The sequence below is a fragment of the Cladosporium halotolerans genome (assembly GCF_011745625.1).
Source record: "Cladosporium halotolerans strain TM138-S3 chromosome Unknown Sca47, whole genome shotgun sequence".
Classification (NCBI taxonomy): domain Eukaryota; kingdom Fungi; phylum Ascomycota; class Dothideomycetes; order Cladosporiales; family Cladosporiaceae; genus Cladosporium; species Cladosporium halotolerans.
The window spans coordinates 106,113-125,736 of NW_027191498.1; the positions used below are offsets into that span (position 1 = coordinate 106,113).

Sequence of the window (19,624 nt, forward strand, 5' to 3'; positions counted from 1 at the left end):
TGCTGGGTAATGGAGCTCTTTAGGCGGGTGGGGATAAGCCTTGGAGCCGTTGTTTAATTAGAGGTCGTATGTGGTGCCCTGCTCGGGTAGGAATGTCGTAATAGAGAGGGTGTCCGCGGTGCGAGCCAGGCGGTTGATAGCTCGGCTCATTTCGAGAGGGCATTCTAAATGCCCGAGGTGGCTTGCGGAATAGCTGTGCTCTTGAATCCCATAGCTCACATCGAGCCCGGCTAAAGAGCGCGGACAGCTCTAATCAAAATCCCTCGTAACCCATCAGCAGCCCAATTCCAAACGTGCCAAACCCTCACATCTTCTCTCATGGCTTAGGCCGCCGCTCCCTCAGTTCCCAAACAAATCCCGCCCCTCCCCACCACTTCCCAACCCCCAACTCCCCCACCCAACAACCCTCCACCCCTCCCCCTGCCGTCCAATCCACCCGCCCGCAGCCGCTACCACAGCACTTCGATCCGCAGCCGGGACCCGCACCCAGACGTCGCGGCCCGAGAGTTTGAGCACGTCGATGGGGACGGCGGCGCCGTGTACGCCGAGGAATTGGTGCAAGGATGTTGTGAGGTGGTGGTGCGCGGTGAGGGTGTCGAGATCGGAGGGTAAGGAGTCTTGGGAGGGGGCGAGGTGGGTTAGGTGGATGTAGGCGTGGGAGGGAGAGGAGAGGGTTAATGTGGAGGCTTTTTGGGGGGTTTGGGAGGCGGGACGTTTGCTTGGGAGGGAGGAGGTGGAGGAAGGTTGTTGGGTTGCAGGGGCGGACATTTTGGGGGATCCGGTGGCTTTCAAAAGCTGTCGCTGGGGCTTCCTTCGCTGTTGAGCAGTAGGTGGTGAATGTTTGGAGTCTGTGGTCTTTTGGGAGTCTTGTGGCGCTTCGTCGTTGGAGGTTTGAGGGGCGCTCGAGTGGTGGATTTGTTGTGTATGTGCCGAGTTGTCTGGCTTCTTGAGCAGATTAATGTTGTGAAGAAATTCCGTTTTCTTTGGTTCGGCGCGGGGTTTTGGTGTTGTCGCATTCGTATTCACTTCTGCGTAGTTGCAGCACTGCGAGGTTGAAGTTTGGCTTTTTAGCGCGATTCTGGGCAGAGCTCGTTGGTGTGAGGCATTTTTGAGATCGCGCTGCAGCATTTGTGCCGCACAAGGACCGTTGAATATTATAGTAAAGATTCAGTCGATTTCACATATTCTCAAAACGGCGGCAAATTTGCTCCGTGCCAAACAGCCGCCGAGAAGGATTTACGAGACGGTGACTTATAGCATTGTCTGAAAGAATCAACTTCATGATGAGCGTGGAGTATCTTCTACCCTTGCTATCATAGGGGAGCTAGCCTAGTAGCCCGTTTTGCCCATTTCCAATAACAGAGGGCCTGCCTTGCAGACCCAATACCCTCCAGTCATGTGCGTGCAAATACGCTGCCCAAGCAGCTCGAGATGGTTTGCCTCCCTCAATCCCTGCACCGATTCAATGCCATCCCATACCCCTTTCCATGCCCCAATAACGCCATGCTCAAACGCAAATTTTCGTGTGTCGGCCACGCGAATGTCCGGCTACGCTTCTTCTGCCGCTGTACCATCTCTAGGGATGTATCTGACACCAGCGTTCTCAGCTGCGGAGATGTAATCATCAGGCAGCTACAAAACGTCAATAAATGCAAGGAACACATCAGAGCGTCATACTCACCACTCCTTCAACCTTCACCGCATAGGTGCCCGGCGCGTATCCCTGCAGACGTTGCCACTTGGCCACCCAGCTGCTTTCGGGGTCGGCAAGCGAGATCATCCCTTCAAAAACAGCGCTAGTGCAATCTTGCACGGTGTCGGCGCTGTGTCGCATTTCCAGAAAGCCATCACAGTTGGGGCAGCCTCCGGAGACGAACTTGGAGCCGGGTTGGACGATGGAGCATACCATGCAGGCGCGCAGACCGCGGAGCGACATGTTGACAGATGTGGATTTGTTGGGAGGTGCAGTGGTAGTGACCCAGTGGCTGAATTATTGTTGTGCGCGTGAGCGTTTCCCAGAGTCTAATGCAGTCGCGGCAGGTGAGGTTCACATGCAAACAGCTCGGGCCAGGCATGCGGCATGCGGCATGCGATGAGGCTCAAGAGCAAGGCTGACAGCCGATCAAGGGTCCCTCTCTCCGCGAATCTTTCGTCTTCCATCCAGTCCGTGCTTCATCTGATTGCAGCTCACCACCAATCTTCACTCGCGCATATCCTTACAGGGCATACAACATTGTCGAGTCCACCCCTAAAGGCTATATTTGATACCTCAGGCTGTAGCGACCGAATCTACTGAGCAACGCCACCCGCATCATCGCTCAATTGTTTCCGGTGCTCGAGCACACGACACAGCCCACCATGGCAGCCGAAGATGCCGTGGCCCTGAAGAACAAGGGCAACGAGGCCTTCAAGAATCACGATTGGCCTACTGCGATCGAGTTCTACACCAAAGCCATTGAGGCCAACGATAAGGAGCCTTCCTTCTTCACCAATCGCGCCCAGGCCAACATCAAGCTCGAGGCATACGGTTACGCAATTGCAGATGCGACCTCGGCGATCGAACTGGATCCCTCCTTTGTCAAGGCATACTACCGACGAGCTGTAGCGAACACTGCGATCCTCAAGCATGGCGATGCGATCCACGACTGGAAGATCGTCGTGCGAAAGAATCCTACGGATAAGGTCGCGAAGGCGCAATACGATGCCTGTCAAAAGATGGTCAAGCGCGATGCGTTTCTGAAGGCGATTGAGGTGGCCGATGCACCTTCGGCGGCAGAGGGTCTCGACCTGGAGAACATGATCGTCGAGGATTCATACGACGGTGTGAAGCTGGGAGACAAGATGACACAGGAATTTATCGACGATATGATTGAGCGCTTTAAGACCGGCAAGAAGCTGCACAAGAAATACGTATATCAAATCATTTTGGCTGCGAAGGAAATTCTGTACAACGAGCCGACCATGCCGGAAACGCACATCAAGGAGGGCCACAAGCTTACGGTTTGCGGTGACACTCACGGACAATACTTTGATCTTCTCGAAATCTTCAGGCTGAACGGTTTCCCCTCGGAGTCGCATGGCTACCTCTTCAACGGCGACTTCGTGGATCGCGGGTCATGGTCAACAGAGATTGCTCTCTTGCTCTACGCCTACAAGATGCTGTTCCCCAACAGCTTCTTCCTGAACCGCGGCAACCACGAGACAGATGATATGAACCGCATGTATGGCTTCGAGGGCGAGTGCAAGGCGAAGTATAACGAACGCGTCTTCAAGCTTTTCTCCGAGTCTTTCTCAGCCCTGCCTCTGGCAACCCTCATCGGTGACAAGTACCTCACCCTCCATGGCGGTCTCTTCTCCGATGACGCTACCTCTCTCGACGACATCCGCAAGCTGAACAGGCACTCGCAAAGACAGCCCGGTCAGGAGGGTCTGATGATGGAGATGCTCTGGACCGACCCTCAGACCATGCCCGGTCGCGGACCTTCCAAGCGTGGCGTTGGTCTCCAATTCGGCCCGGACATTACCAAGCGGTTCTGCGAGGCCAACGGTCTCAAAGCCATCATTCGCAGCCACGAGGTGCGCATGGAAGGTTACGAGGTCGAGCACGACGGCCGCTGCATCACCGTGTTCTCCGCGCCCAAGTACTGCGACTCGACAGAGAACAAGGGTGCATACATCAACTTTGGCCCAGAGTACGAGCCGGAATACGTCAAGTTCGATGCTGTGCCTCATCCGGACATCAAGCCTATGGTAAGACAAATTTCCTGACTTCACGCAAGAATCTCTGCTAACCTACCACCAGGCTTACGCCAACAACGGCATGATGGGCATGATGGGCATGTAAACGCACGACCCGCTTCACGAACTTGCCGCATTTTTCGATTTTTGTGACTTCGCATAGCGCTGGTAACGAGGGTATGGCTATGGTCACGATTCGCATTGGACATTTTGACAGGATACCATCTTTGCGCAAGAGGGAGTCATAGCTGTAGCAGCAAACAGATACTGCTTTGAAATGTACACGTGTACACGCTAGGTCTCTCACTTGTGAGTGGCACCATATCCATCTGCATGCTTGCTGGGATGGCTCTGCATTCGGACCTATTGCCACTGGTCATAGAGTGCAGAAATGGAGAACGTCTTGTGCTGTCTCATACCGTGTCGAGCCCAACGATACCGCCGACAAGGGACACGAGAGCCACGAAGTGCTTTCTGGACCTACATGAATATGACAGGCGGTCCTGTACACAATGCCTAGATGCGATGTTCATGTTATCGTCGCGTCGCTTAGCTCGCGCACTGACTTGCGCACGCCACGTCCCTCGTGCCTTCCTCAACAACACTGTTGCCGCTTTGATCGCCTGCCCTGGCCACGACGGCGATACGCGCGTGTCCAGAATTCTCGCTCGTTTTCTCTGAGCTTCTACCGTTCTGTCAACAGCAGACTCGCGACTCATCCACAACACCTTGCCTGGCAACATGGCGACAACTACGGTCCTCCCACTCGTTTACACCGCAACCCATCGTATCAACTCCGCTCGCGCTGAAAACGAGAAGTCACCGATGCTAAAGCTCCCAAATGAGCTGCTTATCAAGATCGGAAAAAATGTTTTCGACGCTGGCGGTCCAACACGCATCCACGGCATGGTATCCAGGAACAATCACAAGCGTAACCCCATGAGTTTGTTGCACGCCTGCTCCAAGCTGCGTCGTGTTCTTCAGCCCGACTTCCTCACCATCAATGGCTTCGTGCTGAAGGTCTCTTCTCTCAGCGCCGTTGATGTCAAGGCCGAGCTCGCGGAATGGTGGGCCACCTTCGGCTACGCAGACGCAACCAAAGCTGTGAAACCGATCTTCTTCGTTCAAGCTAGGTTCGAAAACCCCAGCGAATTCAGCTACAAGAATGCGCTCAACCTGTCGTCCAACGCTCAGAAAATCTGCCATTCCTCGTTCCCGTTCACCCCAATTATCCTCATCGAACACCACGGAATCAACGGGCTCCCGTACTTCATCGCCCCACGCTATTTCATGAGAGTATTCGCGCCGCACATCGCCTACTCCCCGCTCGGTCTCAGCAATCTCCTCTACATCTACGGTAAGCCGCCGCCAGGCGACCACTACGGATGGGGTGGCTGGGTCGCAACATTCATCAGCGTCCACGACATGAGGATGAGACAGCGCGATCAGGGTATGAAGCTAGGGCCGCCAGAGCGGTTTTACAAGGATGAAGTACAGCTGTTTATGGCTTGCGCGCGGTGTTCGTTGTAGTGATGGCGAGTCAAGAGAGTGCGTTTCTCTGTAGTCTGAATTAATGATTATGTTCTTCCTTCTGCTCCAGACTTTTTGAACGAACCTTTTGAGTTGAGAGAAAGCATCTTCTGGGCGTCATCACCCTGCCGGCAGGGTGCACCTCGAGTCCCTCATTTGGCTTTGTGGTGCGACCTTCTCCTCTGGACTGTGAAGATACATTCTCCCCAAGAGAGCTGACGTGCTGAAGAACTAACGGTCCATTGGCGTAGTACGCTTCTTCGATTCCAAAGCTCAAAACAAGGTGCTACCTTCTTCTCTAGATGTACCCACCTGGAGAGCAAGTATGTGTCTCGAGCTTTAATGATAAAACGGCGTGCGACCTTCGATCCGTGACCCATTATCATCCGCAGTCGTTCCTTGTTTTCAGATTGCCGTGTGCAATCCCGCAAAAACAGAAACACTCACAGCCCAACATACCCCTTATGCACATTTCCTTGTCAACACCAAGACACCGCTCCACCCCAGTGATCTTCATTCACACATCACTGAACGGTGTTAATCGATTGAAGTTGTGCGTGTTCAGGACGTGAACAACGTCGACCAGGACAGGCGTCGCGCCGCGGTCATCTTTGCTCTAGGGCAAGCCCACGAAGATCAATCTGTCAACGCCACCAGGGAATTGGAACAGTACAAAGCCGCGCTGAGAACTTTCTTTGGCGTTCAGTTGACTTTCCATATTTGCTTGCCACAGATCCAGGACTACGGTGCTATCTTCTTTAGTGGAAGTAGCTGATGCTTGAGTGCTGGAGAGCGCATCTACTCCGACCGGTCTTCCGGGAAGAGGGGCCAAGTCTATTTGCCGAACTTTGACGCTCAAGGTGGACTGCTACCTTCTCTATTAGACCTCGGAAAATGCATTCGTCCTTGGAGAGCAGTTATGCTCATAAGCTTTCGTGGAGTGAAGTTCGAGGAGTGACGTGTAGTAAGGGCACGGCGGGCGGACCCTGGCTCTTGGGCTGGGGTCAAGATCCAACCGAGGCAATTTGGAAGCTTGACCTCGCAAGAACAATCATCTCGGTGCCGAAGATCGCATCGTTGTAGAAGCGTATACCCGGTAGGCATTGACTTTCCATCCATACACCCCGTCTACCTCTCATATCCCTTCTCCTCCTTCCCCAAACTCCCTCACAATGTCCGCCGAAGCCGATGTCAAGCTCGACAACTTCAAGAGCATCTTCTCGCTCGACGGCAAAGTCGCCGTCGTGACCGGCGGCTCGCGCGGTCTAGGACTCCACGCCGCCTCCGGTCTGATTCAAGCCGGCTGCTCCAAAGTCTTCATCACCTCGCGCAAAGCGGCCGCCTGCGAAGAAGCCTGCGCCGCCCTCAACGCCCTTCCCTTCGCCGGCAAAGCTATCTCCGTCCCCGCAGACATCGCCAAACCCGCCGAAATTGAGCGCCTCGTTGCTGAGATCAGCAAGCACACCGACCATGTCGACATCCTGTTCGCCAACGCCGGCGCCTCGTGGGGCGCGCCTTTCGACAAGTCCCCCGAGAGCGCTTGGACGAAAGTCATGGACCTGAACGTCAAGAGCGTCTTCATTTGCATCCAGAAGTCCGCTTACGCCTCCCCTCCCTCCGGACACACCAGCTAACAAGAAGACCAGATTCGCGCCCCTCCTGCGAGCCCGTGCCACTCTCCCCTCCCCCTCCCGCGTCATCATAACCGCCTCCATAGCGGGCATCGGCATCGGCACCGTCGGCGAAAACGCTACCTTCGCCTACAGCGCCTCTAAAGCCGCGGCCCTACACCTGACACGCAACCTGGCCGTCGAGCTCGGTCCGCAGGGGATTCTGGTCAATGCAATCGCGCCGGGCTTCTTCCCGACGAAGATGGCGAATGGGCTGATGGAATTGGAGGGAGGGACGAAGAAGCTGGAGCAGGATACGCCGAATGGACGGCTGGGGTTGCCGGAGGATGTGGCGGCGACGGTGGTTTATTTGGCGAGTAGGGCCGCGGGGCATGTTAATGGGGGGCATATTGTGCTGGATGGCGGGAGTGTGCTTGCTAGGGGGCGGTTGTAGAGGGGTAGAGGGAGAGGATTGGTTTCGTATTCTATAGCTTTGGAGGTCAAAGTGGAGGGAGTGATATATTTGTGACATACACAGGATGTTATTATGTAGAAAGAGAGTTCGTTTGCTATTCCATGGTGGTCTGTATCAAGTCGTCTGTCGCGTTACGGCGTCAATGTCCCTAGGAGAGAATGAGAGAAATATGTACAAGCCAGAAGCTCCAAACCAAATCACACATCCAACACCTTGCGCTTCACCCCACAACTCACCTTCCTACTGTACCCCTCTGTTCAGGCGTTGCAATGGAGCCAAGTGAACAGATTCTGCAGCGACTCAGAGGTGACTTGTGGATAAGGAATGGTACTCAGGCATAGGTATTCACGTCACCCTAACCCTAACCCTGACAACCCCACCGCGTCACAGGCACGTTCGCCTCATCCATCGTTCGTCCGATTTTTGAGGTCTATGAGGTCCTGTGATAGAGGTATCATATCTGAATGTATCCTTTCTCCGTATAATAAGGGGTCTATAACGTACTACCTTCCCCTCTAGACTATTAAGACCGATTTTCCACCCGGAGGATCTAAAATATTAACTATCCTCGGATACGTCGTAGTCGACCAAAGCCTGTAAACTTTCGGATGAAAGGTGGATGCACTAAATCACAAGTCTTGCTTAGCCGCAACACTGCCAGCGGCAGCAATCGCATTGACCCACGCCGCCAATCTAACACCCGCACGAGCAATCTGCACTTCAACGAGCGGCACCGCTCCCTCATAATACTCCCCACCAAGATCATTTTCCTTCACCCACTCCACTCCCGGCGCGAGCACGTACGCACAAACAAGCACATTCGTCTCCGTCGCCCACGCGATTCCACACTCGTTCGGGTCCGCGAGGTTCGTGCACTCGCTATACTCCACGCTCAGCTCCCCGGCTTCGATCCGCTTGGCGAGTTTCTCGGCCCAGATGGCAGCAGCGGGTTTCTCTTCGGTGGCGTGGGCGTCGAAGCTGAGACCGTTCAGTTTACGTGGGATGGCAGAGTCCCAGACGCTGTGCAGGTTGAGGCGCTGCGTGTGGTGTCCGTCGAAGGAGACGGGAATGTCGTTGCCGCCGCGGCTGAGGTCTTCGGTGTGCAGGGGCTGATGGATGTCGCCGATGAAGTGCAAAAGGTATTTGAGAGCTTCGTTGCGGGTGTGCTGGTTGGTATTTGGGTCAAGGAGGAGGGAGGTCTGGGACATAGGTTAGTTGGTTGGGTTAGGGTGGGTTGTGGTGGGCGAGAACTGTTACCTGGTTAGAGATAGCGGAGATCACGCAGCCCTGGATTTCTTTACAGTCCCGGGCGTAATTGAGATTGCATTGCTCGGGCGGACTGTCCTTTGCGTCTTGGGAATGATTAGATCGGATTCATCAGTCTGGCCTTGAGTTCCTTCCCTCACCGATAAAGTGCCATCCTTCGGTGTAGCCCCGATTGTGGCGGATGGAGTCGGCCCAAACAGCGGCATCGCTGATGTCGAAGGACGTCGTCGGCCTGATGAGGGTCTCAAACAGCTCCGCACCCTCGTTGGTGAACCTCTTCTGTGCTAGATAGCCTACTGTTCGGTGCCCAAGCCCGCCCCAACAGACCACTTGGCTTGCGAATGTGAGAATAGCGAGAGAGGGTGACTTAAGCATTTTGTTGTTTAAACAAGGCAGTGTTGGATTCAGAAATGTCCAAAGAATACGGCCTGGGCGCGGCTTCTAAATAGCTGGCTGGCTGGAGGCTGGAAGTCGGTGTCAGCCCATGCCCTTTGGGCTGAGCGGGATCCACCTTGCCTGGGGCTTGCATAAACGTGGGATTCCCATGCACGCGTGGTTTGCAATGTACATTATCTTTTTGATACTGTAGTCGTCAATGGCCAGGATATTAACGGCGAGCGCCACCAATATGCTGCTGACAGGTGCAGTGTCCCCATGTGTCTCCGTACCGAAGGGGCGATTGGCTGTGGTGGACAGCCGCCAAAGCGGGGGGTTTTGTTTCACAGCGCGCGTGTTCGTCAGGCCATGGAAGACATCTGCTTCCTCACGTTTGAAGACAAGATAATTCACCAGAGGCCAGTACGATGTTGCCAGTAATTTCAGGGCAATGCGCTTGCGGCAAAGCAACCTGGTCATCCACCTCCGCCCCAGAACACCTGGACTTCTGCTACTGCTCCACATGCCAACAGAACTCCGGCGCGCCATTCGCCCCCTGGATCGGGGTCGCCAAATCGGCTATTAGCTGGACTGGTAGCATATCGAGTTGGAGGCCCACCATCTTTGACGGCGAGATCAGCGTCTCAGAGAGGACATTTTGCGCAGAATGCGGATCCTGTCTTGCGATACAGTACGACCTCTACACCGAGAAGACGCACTTGGCTGCGGGAACGGTGATCCAAGGCGGTGGGAGCATTCCGCCTGTTTGTATGCATCTCTGGCTGAAGAGCGCGCCGGTCTGGTACCATGTTTCTGATGATGGGGTTCCGCGGTACCAGGAGTTCCCGAATGACTTCGAGAAAGCACTGGAGGCGCACTTGAAGAGACGAGTGTAACTTTGGAATGGGGTTTGAATCAAGAGGTTTTATTTATTTGGCAGGCTGATACTAAAGACAGATCAGGCAAAGCACATATCAGTGATCGTCCGTACACGTGAGTTTGGAATAGGGGAAAACGGGAGATATATGAATGCGTAATATGATGACCAATGACATAGCTAAGGGATATATAGATAGATTACAGAAAATTGCCAGATGACACTGGCGAAGACCAATCGCTCGGCGCCGAAGAGACTGTCGGCAGCCCAAATAAAGCATGATGCAAAGCGCATCCGTCGAATTCGTACACGTCTGTGTGTGAGATCGCTGAAGAGCGGTTGTTGCGATTGCTGATTCCCCGAGCTACGCTCTACGCGGCGGGGATGGTGGCAATCGGTTGTTCGTGTTGCAGTGAGCCCTTGTGCTCCGATGTTGTTCCTCCTTTCTTGCTATGCATTTAAAGGACGTTGCCGGTGACACCATCGGTGACGCCGGTGACCTTGTCAAGGGAGAGGCCCTCGAGGATGTCGCGCTCGGAAAGGCCGATAGACTTGGTGAGCTCGTCGATGGAGAGGTTCTCCAGCACGTCGCGCTTGGAGAGGTTGAGGGACTTGGTGAGCTCGTCGACGGAGAGGTTGTCGGTGATGGAGCGCTTGACAATCTTCTCGATGGTGCCCATGACGTCGCTGACATCGACATCAGCGTTGACGGCGGAGCGCCTGACAAGGCCCTCAACGTCGCTGACGACGCTGCCAGCGGCACCAGAGTTGAGGTCGAGGACGCCGCTGTTCTCGCGCTTGACAAGATCATCAACCTTGTTCATGAGGCCACCGACGGTGCCGGAGTTCAGGTCGAGAACATCGGCGTTGTCACGCTCAAGGAGGCCCTCGGCCTTGTCAACAACACCGCCAACGGTGCCGGAGTTCAGGTCAAGAGCGTCAGAGCTGTCGCGCTCGAGGAGACCCTCGGCCGTGTTAACAACACCGCCGACGGCACCGGAGTCGAGGTCGAGAGCATCGGCGTTGTCACGCTTGAGGAGACCCTCAGCCTTGTCAACAACACCACCAACGGCGCCGGAGTTCAGGTCAAGAGCATCAGCGTTGTCACGCTCGAGGAGACCCTCGGCCTTGTCAACAACGCCGCCAACGGCGCCGGAGTTGAGGTCAAGAGCATCAGCGTTGTCACGCTCGAGGAGACCCTCGGCCTTGCCAACGACACCGCCGACGGCACCAGAGTTGAGGCCGAGCACGTCGCCGTTGTCACGCTTGAGGTTGGTGACACCGAGACCGTTGACAGCGCCGCCAACAGTGCCGGTAACGCTACCGACAGTCTCGCCGAGACCGAGGTCACGCTGCTTGAGGTTGGTGAGACCGAGGCCGTTGACGGTGTCCTTGACGCCGCCGACAGTCTCGCCAGCCTCGCCGACGACACCACGCTTGAGGTTGGTGACGCCAAGGCCGTTGACGGTGCCGGTGGCAGTGCTGACAACGCCGTCAACCGTGCCGCCGAGACCGATGTCGCGCTGCTTCAGGTTGGTAAGGCCAACGTTGTTGACGGTGTCCTTGGTGTTGTCGACGGTCTGGCCGACGACGCCACGCTTGAGGTTGACACCACCGACGATGCCTTCGGCCTCATTGACAACGTTGTTGACAACACCGGCCTGGCGCTTGAGGTTGCCGAGGTTGACCTTGTCGACGGTCTCCTGAGCCGTGTTGACAGCGTCGCCGGCAAGGCCACGCTCGCCAACGACACCCTCGAGGTTGACGAGGCCGGTGACATCGTGGACGGCACCGCCAATGACGCCGCTCTCCTGGCGCTTGGTCGGCAGGGCCATGGTGGCCGCCGTGAGGGCAAGGGTGATGAAAGCGTACTGCATTATGTAAAAGAGTGTATGTGTAAAGAGTGTAAGAGTTGGTAAAAGAGAGAAGAATTAGACAGTTGCTTGTAGTTGTACGGTGGTGGTGGAAGGAAAACAGCTTTCAGTGAGGGCGACAATCAGTTCATATACGACTGCACCTTGCGGTGATCCTTGATTGTTGCCCCCTCCGTGAGCCTTCAGGCGCCGACATGGTCGAGTCAGCCTTGAGCCCAGTTGGTCCTGAAGATATGGATTTACCGTTGCAATCTACCAAAAGATCTACATCCAGGGTGTTGTGGACAGTAATGATCTTCGTGTAACGGTGCTTGACTTGGTCCGTTTACTGCCAAAGCACAGGTTAGCGGAGTATAGTCAGGTCCTGGTGCTCGAACTAGAGGCACGGTGCGGACCTGGGGGCCTTGCGTGCGGCATTCTCCAATGACATTATTTGTTTGCAACGTCGTCGTAGTTGCTACTCCTGAAGAACGGTGGACTAGCACGGCTGTGTGGAGCACTGTCGACGAACGATCGCAATTCTCCCACCTTGTCAGGTACAAGGCTAGTGGAGTGAGGAACATGACTCCAGATTTTGATCGAGCATTGTGTTGAAGTGCGATTTTGATATCTTGGTCCATGTGAGTGCCATGTGAGCGGAACGCAAGGAACTCTTGTCTAGCTTTGACACAGTCTCGCAGTGTTTGAGACAAATCCCGTTTGTAGCGACATAGAATCATGATCAAGCCAACTTCTTCATGTGCATGGGGTGCCTGACAGGAGGGATGGTGTGAGCACCATGCTGGGGCCGCGTACCCACTCCGCCCGGGCCGGGTCACTACTAGGGCTTAACCTCAAGTAATCCTGGGGATCTTCGGACTGGCGGCCGGCGGTCAGTGTAGTGCCGAAGTTCGGGGTGGTTCGGTCTGTATTGTGCGCTCTGCTGGTAGGAGAACCTGACAGCTATGTGTCATATCGAATTCAAGACCTTGTCGAGGGCAGGCGGTCTCTGCGTAGATCCTAGTCTTCCGATACATCCGGGGCAAATCCCAGTACGTAGCCATGTCAGCTCTGCCATGGAGTACGTAGAACCGACGATGTGGACAAATCCTGGAGCAGTGGATAGCATCCCATGTTGACTGGGCGATACCGCCACAAGCACTTTGCGTCCCCATCTGTGCGAGTCCTGCGGGCTGAAGATGCAGGTTTCACCAAACGTGTTCGCTGCCACGCTAAGATCTCCAGGGCGAACGGTTTTGACGGCTCAATTTCTCCCAGCCTTTCAATGATGCCCTTTTGGTGTTGCTGTGCCCCCGAGTTACCTGTCACAAAACCATAGTGTAGGATTCAGCCCTGATAATGTATCTTACGCCTGTTCTGCATTAGCCATGTGCAGTACTTCGATAGAACCACTCAGCACAATAATTTGTCAATCAACCCTGTGCAACTCACTGCGGACGCTGTCCGTGCCCATGATTCGTGGCCTGCCAGCGTGGCTGGAGCGTGCAAGCCGTGACACGTCAAAATCTCCGCTGGACGGGCGAAGATCGGCCTCCGGACAATGCCAGCCCGTCGTTCATCCGAAAGTTTGAGGTCTATGAGGTCCTATGATAGAGGTACCATATCTGAATATACCTTTTCTCCGTATTAATAAAGACCTTTAACGTACTACCTTCCCCCTTAGACGATTAAGACCGATTTTCTACCCGGAGGGTCTAGATATTCACTATACTCGGACACGTCGTGGTCGACTAAAGCCTGCAAACTTTCGGATGAAGGGTGGGCTGCTCGGAGTTGTTCCGCATGCCATCGTCCACGACCTCAACCACCGGTCTAGCGGGTCTCGCTGACTCTCTTAGGCTTGCTTAGTGATATGGTGCGATGGTGCACAGTGGTGAGTCAACCGTTAACATGAGCTATCACAAGATATCACACGGCCTGGAACCATCTTTCATGCGTTGTGCTCCCAACCGACTCGGTGGACCGATGTCGAGGGAGAACAGACAGTACTGTGACGTCGTGTGGCCATTTGCAGGGATGAGAACCCCTGTGAGCGACATTCGACGTGTCAAAGGGCACGTGGTGCATGTCCGCATGTGGTTTCAATACCAGCCATGTTTGCGTGACCAGTAATATCTGCTCTTCAGGGGCAGTTCTCGCGCTACCTCGTGGCGTCTATCACGACAATGCACTGCTAGCCTCTACGAACGGGGACATGGTAAGGCTACTTTGTGGAGCAGCGTCTTGTCCGAGTCCCGTGGCAACCAACCAGCAAGGCGATGCTTCATCTTCGGGTGTTCATGCTTGTCTTAACCATGCCGTTGGCCGAAGATCGCTTGATATCACGCCTGGTAGAATGAGAGTTCGACGTCGTAAGGAATAGAAGCCCCAGCCCCACGCAAACGTGTGTCGTTCTCAGGATTATTCCAAAAGATGATCAGGTGTCAAGGATGTGGTACCACTACATGTATCTGAGAGCTACTCCAGCTTAACCAACCAACCATCTCCCTCCCTCTCGCCCTTGGCATTCACGCCACCCCAGATCATGATAGTAGCGCCATCTTTCAGCACATCACACCCAAATGACGCACGAGGCCCAGGATGGACCTTGCCAGCCTCACCATCACCCAGCTTCTCCAGCGCAGGCGGCTGAATGTCGACTTCAGCCCAGGCATCGGTTCCAGTGTCCGCCTTGAACGCAGACCGAATGCTATCCTTGATCGCGGCGGGGCGAAGAGTCTCGGACCATGAAGCCTTGCGACCTGGTGTGACCGAGGGGAGCTGCAGAGTCCAAAGGTCAGGGTATTGAGTTGGCTCGGAGGATGCTGCCGGCTGCGATTCGGTGGCAGCTGCGGAGGAGTCTGAAGCAGAGGGTTCCTGAGCGGACTTGCTCTCTGCGCCGGATGGCGATGCGCCGAAGAAGTGCAAGAGGTAGTGTCGTCCGTGTCCGGTTGTCATCGGCAGCAGGCCGCCGGCGACGCGCGGTTCGGGCGATGAAACCAATGGATTAGTGGGGAATGAGCGAGTCGTCCAAGCAGAAGGGCTCGAGGGATTGATGGCTGATGAGATAGGCAAAGCATGGACGTAGCCACTCAAGCCATCGGTATCAGGGCCGATTACGAGAAGCCAGAGTACACCGGTAGCGAGGGAAGCGTTGGTGTTGGCCTGGGGAGCGTCTGGCAAGCGAGTCCATGTCTTGTTTGCGTACGAGAAGTGCCACGTATCTTTCAAGGGCTCGCCAGTCTTGCCGAAACCACCATGCAGAACAAGGTCGTTGTTGCAATCAAAGAGCTTGCCTTCCGTCCTAGGTTCAGGGACCTCCTGCTCGCCCAGCTTAGGGCCGATGAACTCCCAAGTCGACTTTGCGGTGTTGAACAACCAAATACGACCCTTCTCGTCAATGGCATCGCCCTGCGCATCACGACCACTGAATACGGCGACGCATACGTTGAAAGCGCATGCTGCATGTCTGGTCCTGGCTACAGGGACGCTGTTTGAGTCGTCTTCCGAAGCAGCTGGTGCCTCGCCACCTGTCGACCCTGCTGGTAACGCCGGCAAGAGAGCATACTGTGACTCGCCTTGCTTCTCGAGCTCTTCGGACGAGAGCAAAGAGATGACGTGGATTTCCGTCGTAGCGAGCTGACTCTCGCCGGTCTCACCGCCAAAGATGAATGCCTTGTCCCCAACAATCGTCAAGCTATGATTCGACCTGGCGAGCGATGCTCTGAGATGGATCAGCGAACGCACTCGAACAAGATGTGGGATCCATATTACCTCGTTTCGTCATCCGGTGCTGATGCGATCTGAGTGAACGTTCCTTTCAAGGGCATTGTCGGTTGTGACACCATGTATGCGGCTACACCAGCTTGAACGCCAGTCGAGACGACTTCTTCAGCAGCCCATGCCCCGGCTGCTATTTCCGCCATTTTCGAGTAGGCTGACGGAGTTCTTCTATAGTACTCTGTTGTAGAGTCTCACGCACACCCCCTTCTTTAGAAGCAAGGGATAGGACACGAGTTGTAGTGACGGATCTCGAACGGAATGCGAGAAAGGGCGTGTCTCCAATGATGTAAATGTGTTAAGCCCTCAAAACCTGTGAATCATTAATCAATTGTAACATGAATAGTCTACAAGGAGTCCCCAAGCATGACAGGTTGGATTGAGCATTGAAGCCGTGCTGGCTGCATGATGTAATGCCTAAAGACGAGACAAGGTTTAAGGTTCTCCGCAACGCCGGGAGTGCCCGCTGCGCGGAGAGAGCCAAATCCACCTCCCGCCTGCCGCTTGTCCATCGGCGCACGCAGCGAGACGACCACCCCGATCATCACCCCGCTAGCGCGCATCCCCGACGCCCTCTGGCATGCCGCGCGCGCACCGGGCATCCAACATTGCGAATTGGTACGCCGAATACGAGGAGACGATTTCTACGACTATCCTACTACGCGCACGAAGGCCGAGGCGCACACGCGCTGTCTGGCCGACGCACGCGCACCACCACGCTCGCTTCTTGGACTACGACTCAGTCGAGTCTCACGGCGCGAACTACCCATTCGTTACTCACAACTAATCCATCACCGACATCATTATGGCGGCTCCTCAAGTCGCTCGCCCGGCCCCAGCGCCTCGCCGTCGCGACCCTCCTCGACCTTCAATATCCACCAAGCGCAGCGCTCCCAGCGACTCTGCTGCCCCAGACCAAATAGCGAAAAAGCGAAAGCTGAGCGAGCCATATGTCCGCGATAGCCAATACATCCTGCGCAAGCACAAAAACAAGCCACCGTCCCTGGTCATCCACCTTCACCCTACCCATTTTCGCTTCGAGAACCAAGATGGCAGCTTCGCCTACGACTCGCCAATGCGCTTTGTGCTCCAGCACCTCAAGCGTCAGACTGTGCCACACGAAATACTGGAAGATCTGCTGGCGGCGAAAGTGCAGTTTTACGACGGATGCCTAATTGTGGAAGTACACAACCATCGCGGCGCTGGAGGGAAGAAGCAGGGCCCACGGGATAAGAGCGCAGACAAGGACAAATTCTCTATGCACGGCTACAATGAGCATATTACACCCTCGCCTTACGCACCGTTTCCTAGTAAGGAGCAAGCTGCTGCTGAGGCGTACACACCGGAGAAAGCAAGTGACAATACGCCAGAGCGCCCTAAAGGTAGCGAAAAGCAGGGTCCGCGCGTCTCGACAATCGTGTTGCATCCTACCGAGCAGACCAAGCATGAAGAAGTCATGATTCTCGCTCGCACCCCAATGTCAGAAATTCGGAAGAACAAGAATGCAGGTGATTCAACGGCATCAGATGCTCAAGAAGGTGGCTCACAATCGAAAGCGCCGACGACACCTGGGGCGGCTTCAATTTCACAGTCGGAGAAGATGGCTATGGACCAAAGCGAACTTTACAGCTTCCAAGCTGAGCAGCTCGTCACGACTGAGCCACCTCTTTGTTTGGATGTCGCAAAAGATGCGGAAGAGTCTCAGGCCATCCTAGACCTTCTTGCTCACCCCTTGCACTCCGGCCAGCCGCCTGCACCAAGAGAGCGGAAGAGAACTACAGCAGAAATGGCTGCCGACGATGCACAGGCGGCTGAGGCTGAGCGTAGAATGCTCATCATGGACGAGCGCATCAAGCCTTCAGCACGGACTGCTGCCGGCGCTGCAGCAAGCGACAACCAATCAGCTGCGGCGTCCCTTGGTTTCTCGCGCTTCAAGACGATTGAGATGGTCCGGCAAAATCACGAGAAAGCCGAGCGCGAGAAGAAAGAGGAAGAGGCTCGCGCGGCCGTGGAAAAACGGCAGTTCGAGGAGCAGGCAGCACAGCAGCAGAAGATGCTACAGGCACAGAAGCAACGCGAAATGCTGATGCAGCAGCAGCACCTCAAGCAGAGACAAATGGCTGCACAACAACAAGCCGAGATGTTACGCCAGCAGCAGATCTCGCAGCAAGCCAACATGATGCAAGGTCATGGGCACCCGGGCCAGAACAACATGATGCAAAACCAGCAGCAGGGCAATTTCCAAAATCCCCAGATGGCTGGCGTGCAAGGAAGCCCTGTGCCTCGGCAGCAATCGCAGACGCCCATGATGCAGTCAAGTCCTATGGCTCAGCAAGGTGGCTTCCCTATGGCGCCACAGGCTTCAAACACTGGTGCTGGAAGCCCACCTCGTCCGGCTTCCGCTACTATGCAGCACCCGGGAGTGGCAATGGCAAGGAATGCAAGCCAGCAAGCTTCAGGCAGCCGCAACCACACCCCTCAGATGGCAAACACACCATCCATGGCTCAAGCGATGCCAGGGAGGCAAACTTCTCAGACTCCGCGCATGCAGCCAGGCAGCCCCGCTGTGGGAATGGCGCAGAACACACCGAATGGCCTCATGATGCAAAACGGTGGTCAGAACTTGACGCCCGAGCAGTTAGCTCTGCTTCAGGCGCAGAGAAATCTGAACTCGGGCCAAGGTATGATGCAGGCCGGCAACGGAGCAAGCATGACCCCACAGGAAATCCAATTCACTCAACAGATGGCGAGACTCCAATCATTGCGGGCTCAGAGCAGTGCGCAGTACCAGCAATTCAATGCCATGGGTGACCCTGCGCGTGCGCAACAAGAGCGACAGCGTATCATTACGATCAGTCAAAACATGAAACAATTGCAGCAGGCGCATGCGCAAAGACAAATGGCCGGCAATGCTGGCAGTCCAGGCATGGGAATGCAGCAACAGACGCCACAAGTAGGACACGCCCACCCTGGTATGCAACAGCAGGGACAGCAACAAGGACAGCAGCAGGGTAATAACATGCTACACCAGCAGCAAGCAATGGCCCAGCAACAATTCGCTCAACAACAGCGACAAGGTCATGCACAGCTGCAAGCACTTATTCAGCGCCACGGTGGAACCATCCCTCAAGACGTTCTTGCCACGATGCCTGCGCATCTCAAGTCGCTTTTACACCAACAGCAAATGAAGCAGCAGCAGGCGCGAGCCCAAGCGCAAGCTCAGGCCCGGATGCAAGGTCAGCATCAACAGCAGCAGCAACATCAAGGTGGCCAAGTTGGAAACGAGCAATACGTGCAACACCTACAGCGCATGCAGAATCAATTGGGTATGCAGATGGGGCAACCGCAACAGCAACAGACTCCTGGAGGCAACATGGGCATGCAAATGGGCATGAACAACATGCAGCAGTTCGGTGGTCAACAGCAGCAGCAAGGCCAAGGCCAAGGCGATCCGCTTCAGGCACAATTTGCGGCTATGGCAAACGCTTTGCAGCGGGGCGGGCAAGGCATGCAGTAGGATGCTGCTCTTGCTCAGCTGCCGAACGAGGGCGTCATGAACGCTCCTAATGACCTACAAGTGAGCGCGGCCGAAGGCTACAACTGGTCTCCTCAGCAAGACTCCACGGGTCCTTCTTCTCCTACGCTGAACAATCATGTCCATAGCCATCCGGTCAAAATCGGAGGCGGACAGACGCCCAGAGCGCCCGTAGTACCTATGCGCACACCTGCCAGTATCGCCGCCACCTCACAGTACATTCCACCAAACGATCTGTCTTCGCCTGGATTGGCTTCTACGGTGCGAACAGCAGATGCTGGATACAGGTCAAGGCGCGAGCCTACTCCACTTGGCGCTGCGCTGAGAGCCACGGTCAGGGCTGAAGCACCAGATATTGAACAAACGACAGGAAGCTCAAACGGTATCGCTGGGAATGATGAATCCATCCAAGGCTGGTTCTAGCGTGGCCAACGACCGTAGCGAATTTAGAAGACGGCGAAACGATGCATCCATCGTTCAATTTTTTTGTTGAAGATTGGGTCAGGCTCTGTTGATGAAGCATTTTGACAGGAAGAGAATTGGAAGCTGTTTATCAATAATTTTGCTCCAGGCCAATTTTCGGTA

General features: G+C 55.1%; 8 protein-coding genes across 8 annotated transcripts; 4 read left to right on the top strand and 4 right to left on the bottom strand.

The window, feature by feature from the left end:
- Nucleotides 1–339: 339 nt before the first annotated feature.
- Nucleotides 340–768, bottom strand: WHR41_08558 (uncharacterized protein; the record flags this gene model as incomplete). The annotated part of the gene is made up of 1 exon (XM_069377162.1): nucleotides 340–768. The coding sequence occupies one exon, from the start codon at nucleotides 766–768 to the stop codon at nucleotides 340–342; it is 429 nt and encodes a 142-aa protein (XP_069225700.1).
- A 491-nt stretch (nucleotides 769–1,259) lies between these two features.
- On the bottom strand, nucleotides 1,260–2,052 carry WHR41_08559 (uncharacterized protein). The gene is made up of 2 exons (XM_069377163.1): nucleotides 1,682–2,052; nucleotides 1,260–1,632 (listed from the first exon to the last, which is right to left on the bottom strand). Exons 1-2 carry the CDS (start codon nucleotides 1,934–1,936, stop codon nucleotides 1,549–1,551), a joined length of 339 nt encoding a protein of 112 aa, XP_069225701.1. The 5' UTR covers nucleotides 1,937–2,052; the 3' UTR covers nucleotides 1,260–1,548.
- Nucleotides 2,053–2,168: 116 nt separating this feature from the next.
- Nucleotides 2,169–4,035, top strand: WHR41_08560 (uncharacterized protein). The gene is made up of 2 exons (XM_069377164.1): nucleotides 2,169–3,750; nucleotides 3,803–4,035. Exons 1-2 carry the CDS (start codon nucleotides 2,359–2,361, stop codon nucleotides 3,842–3,844), a joined length of 1,434 nt encoding a protein of 477 aa, XP_069225726.1. The 5' UTR covers nucleotides 2,169–2,358; the 3' UTR covers nucleotides 3,845–4,035.
- Nucleotides 4,036–6,332: 2,297 nt separating this feature from the next.
- Nucleotides 6,333–7,537, top strand: WHR41_08561 (uncharacterized protein). Its single transcript, XM_069377165.1, has 2 exons — nucleotides 6,333–6,862; nucleotides 6,915–7,537. Exons 1-2 carry the CDS (start codon nucleotides 6,441–6,443, stop codon nucleotides 7,330–7,332), a joined length of 840 nt encoding a protein of 279 aa, XP_069225725.1. The 5' UTR covers nucleotides 6,333–6,440; the 3' UTR covers nucleotides 7,333–7,537.
- Nucleotides 7,538–7,805: 268 nt separating this feature from the next.
- WHR41_08562 (uncharacterized protein) lies at nucleotides 7,806–9,188 on the bottom strand. The gene is made up of 3 exons (XM_069377166.1): nucleotides 8,760–9,188; nucleotides 8,611–8,705; nucleotides 7,806–8,552 (listed from the first exon to the last, which is right to left on the bottom strand). Exons 1-3 carry the CDS (start codon nucleotides 8,992–8,994, stop codon nucleotides 7,983–7,985), a joined length of 900 nt encoding a protein of 299 aa, XP_069225720.1. The 5' UTR covers nucleotides 8,995–9,188; the 3' UTR covers nucleotides 7,806–7,982.
- Nucleotides 9,189–14,161: 4,973 nt separating this feature from the next.
- On the bottom strand, nucleotides 14,162–15,880 carry WHR41_08563 (uncharacterized protein). The gene is made up of 2 exons (XM_069377167.1): nucleotides 15,499–15,880; nucleotides 14,162–15,448 (listed from the first exon to the last, which is right to left on the bottom strand). The coding sequence occupies exons 1-2, from the start codon at nucleotides 15,648–15,650 to the stop codon at nucleotides 14,203–14,205; spliced, it is 1,398 nt and encodes a 465-aa protein (XP_069225727.1). The 5' UTR covers nucleotides 15,651–15,880; the 3' UTR covers nucleotides 14,162–14,202.
- A 429-nt stretch (nucleotides 15,881–16,309) lies between these two features.
- Nucleotides 16,310–19,021, top strand: WHR41_08564 (uncharacterized protein; the record flags this gene model as incomplete). Its single annotated transcript, XM_069377168.1, has 1 exon — nucleotides 16,310–19,021. The coding sequence occupies one exon, from the start codon at nucleotides 16,310–16,312 to the stop codon at nucleotides 19,019–19,021; it is 2,712 nt and encodes a 903-aa protein (XP_069225729.1).
- A 36-nt stretch (nucleotides 19,022–19,057) lies between these two features.
- WHR41_08565 (uncharacterized protein) lies at nucleotides 19,058–19,462 on the top strand (the record flags this gene model as incomplete). Its single annotated transcript, XM_069377169.1, has 1 exon — nucleotides 19,058–19,462. The coding sequence occupies one exon, from the start codon at nucleotides 19,058–19,060 to the stop codon at nucleotides 19,460–19,462; it is 405 nt and encodes a 134-aa protein (XP_069225728.1).
- Nucleotides 19,463–19,624: the final 162 nt, after the last annotated feature.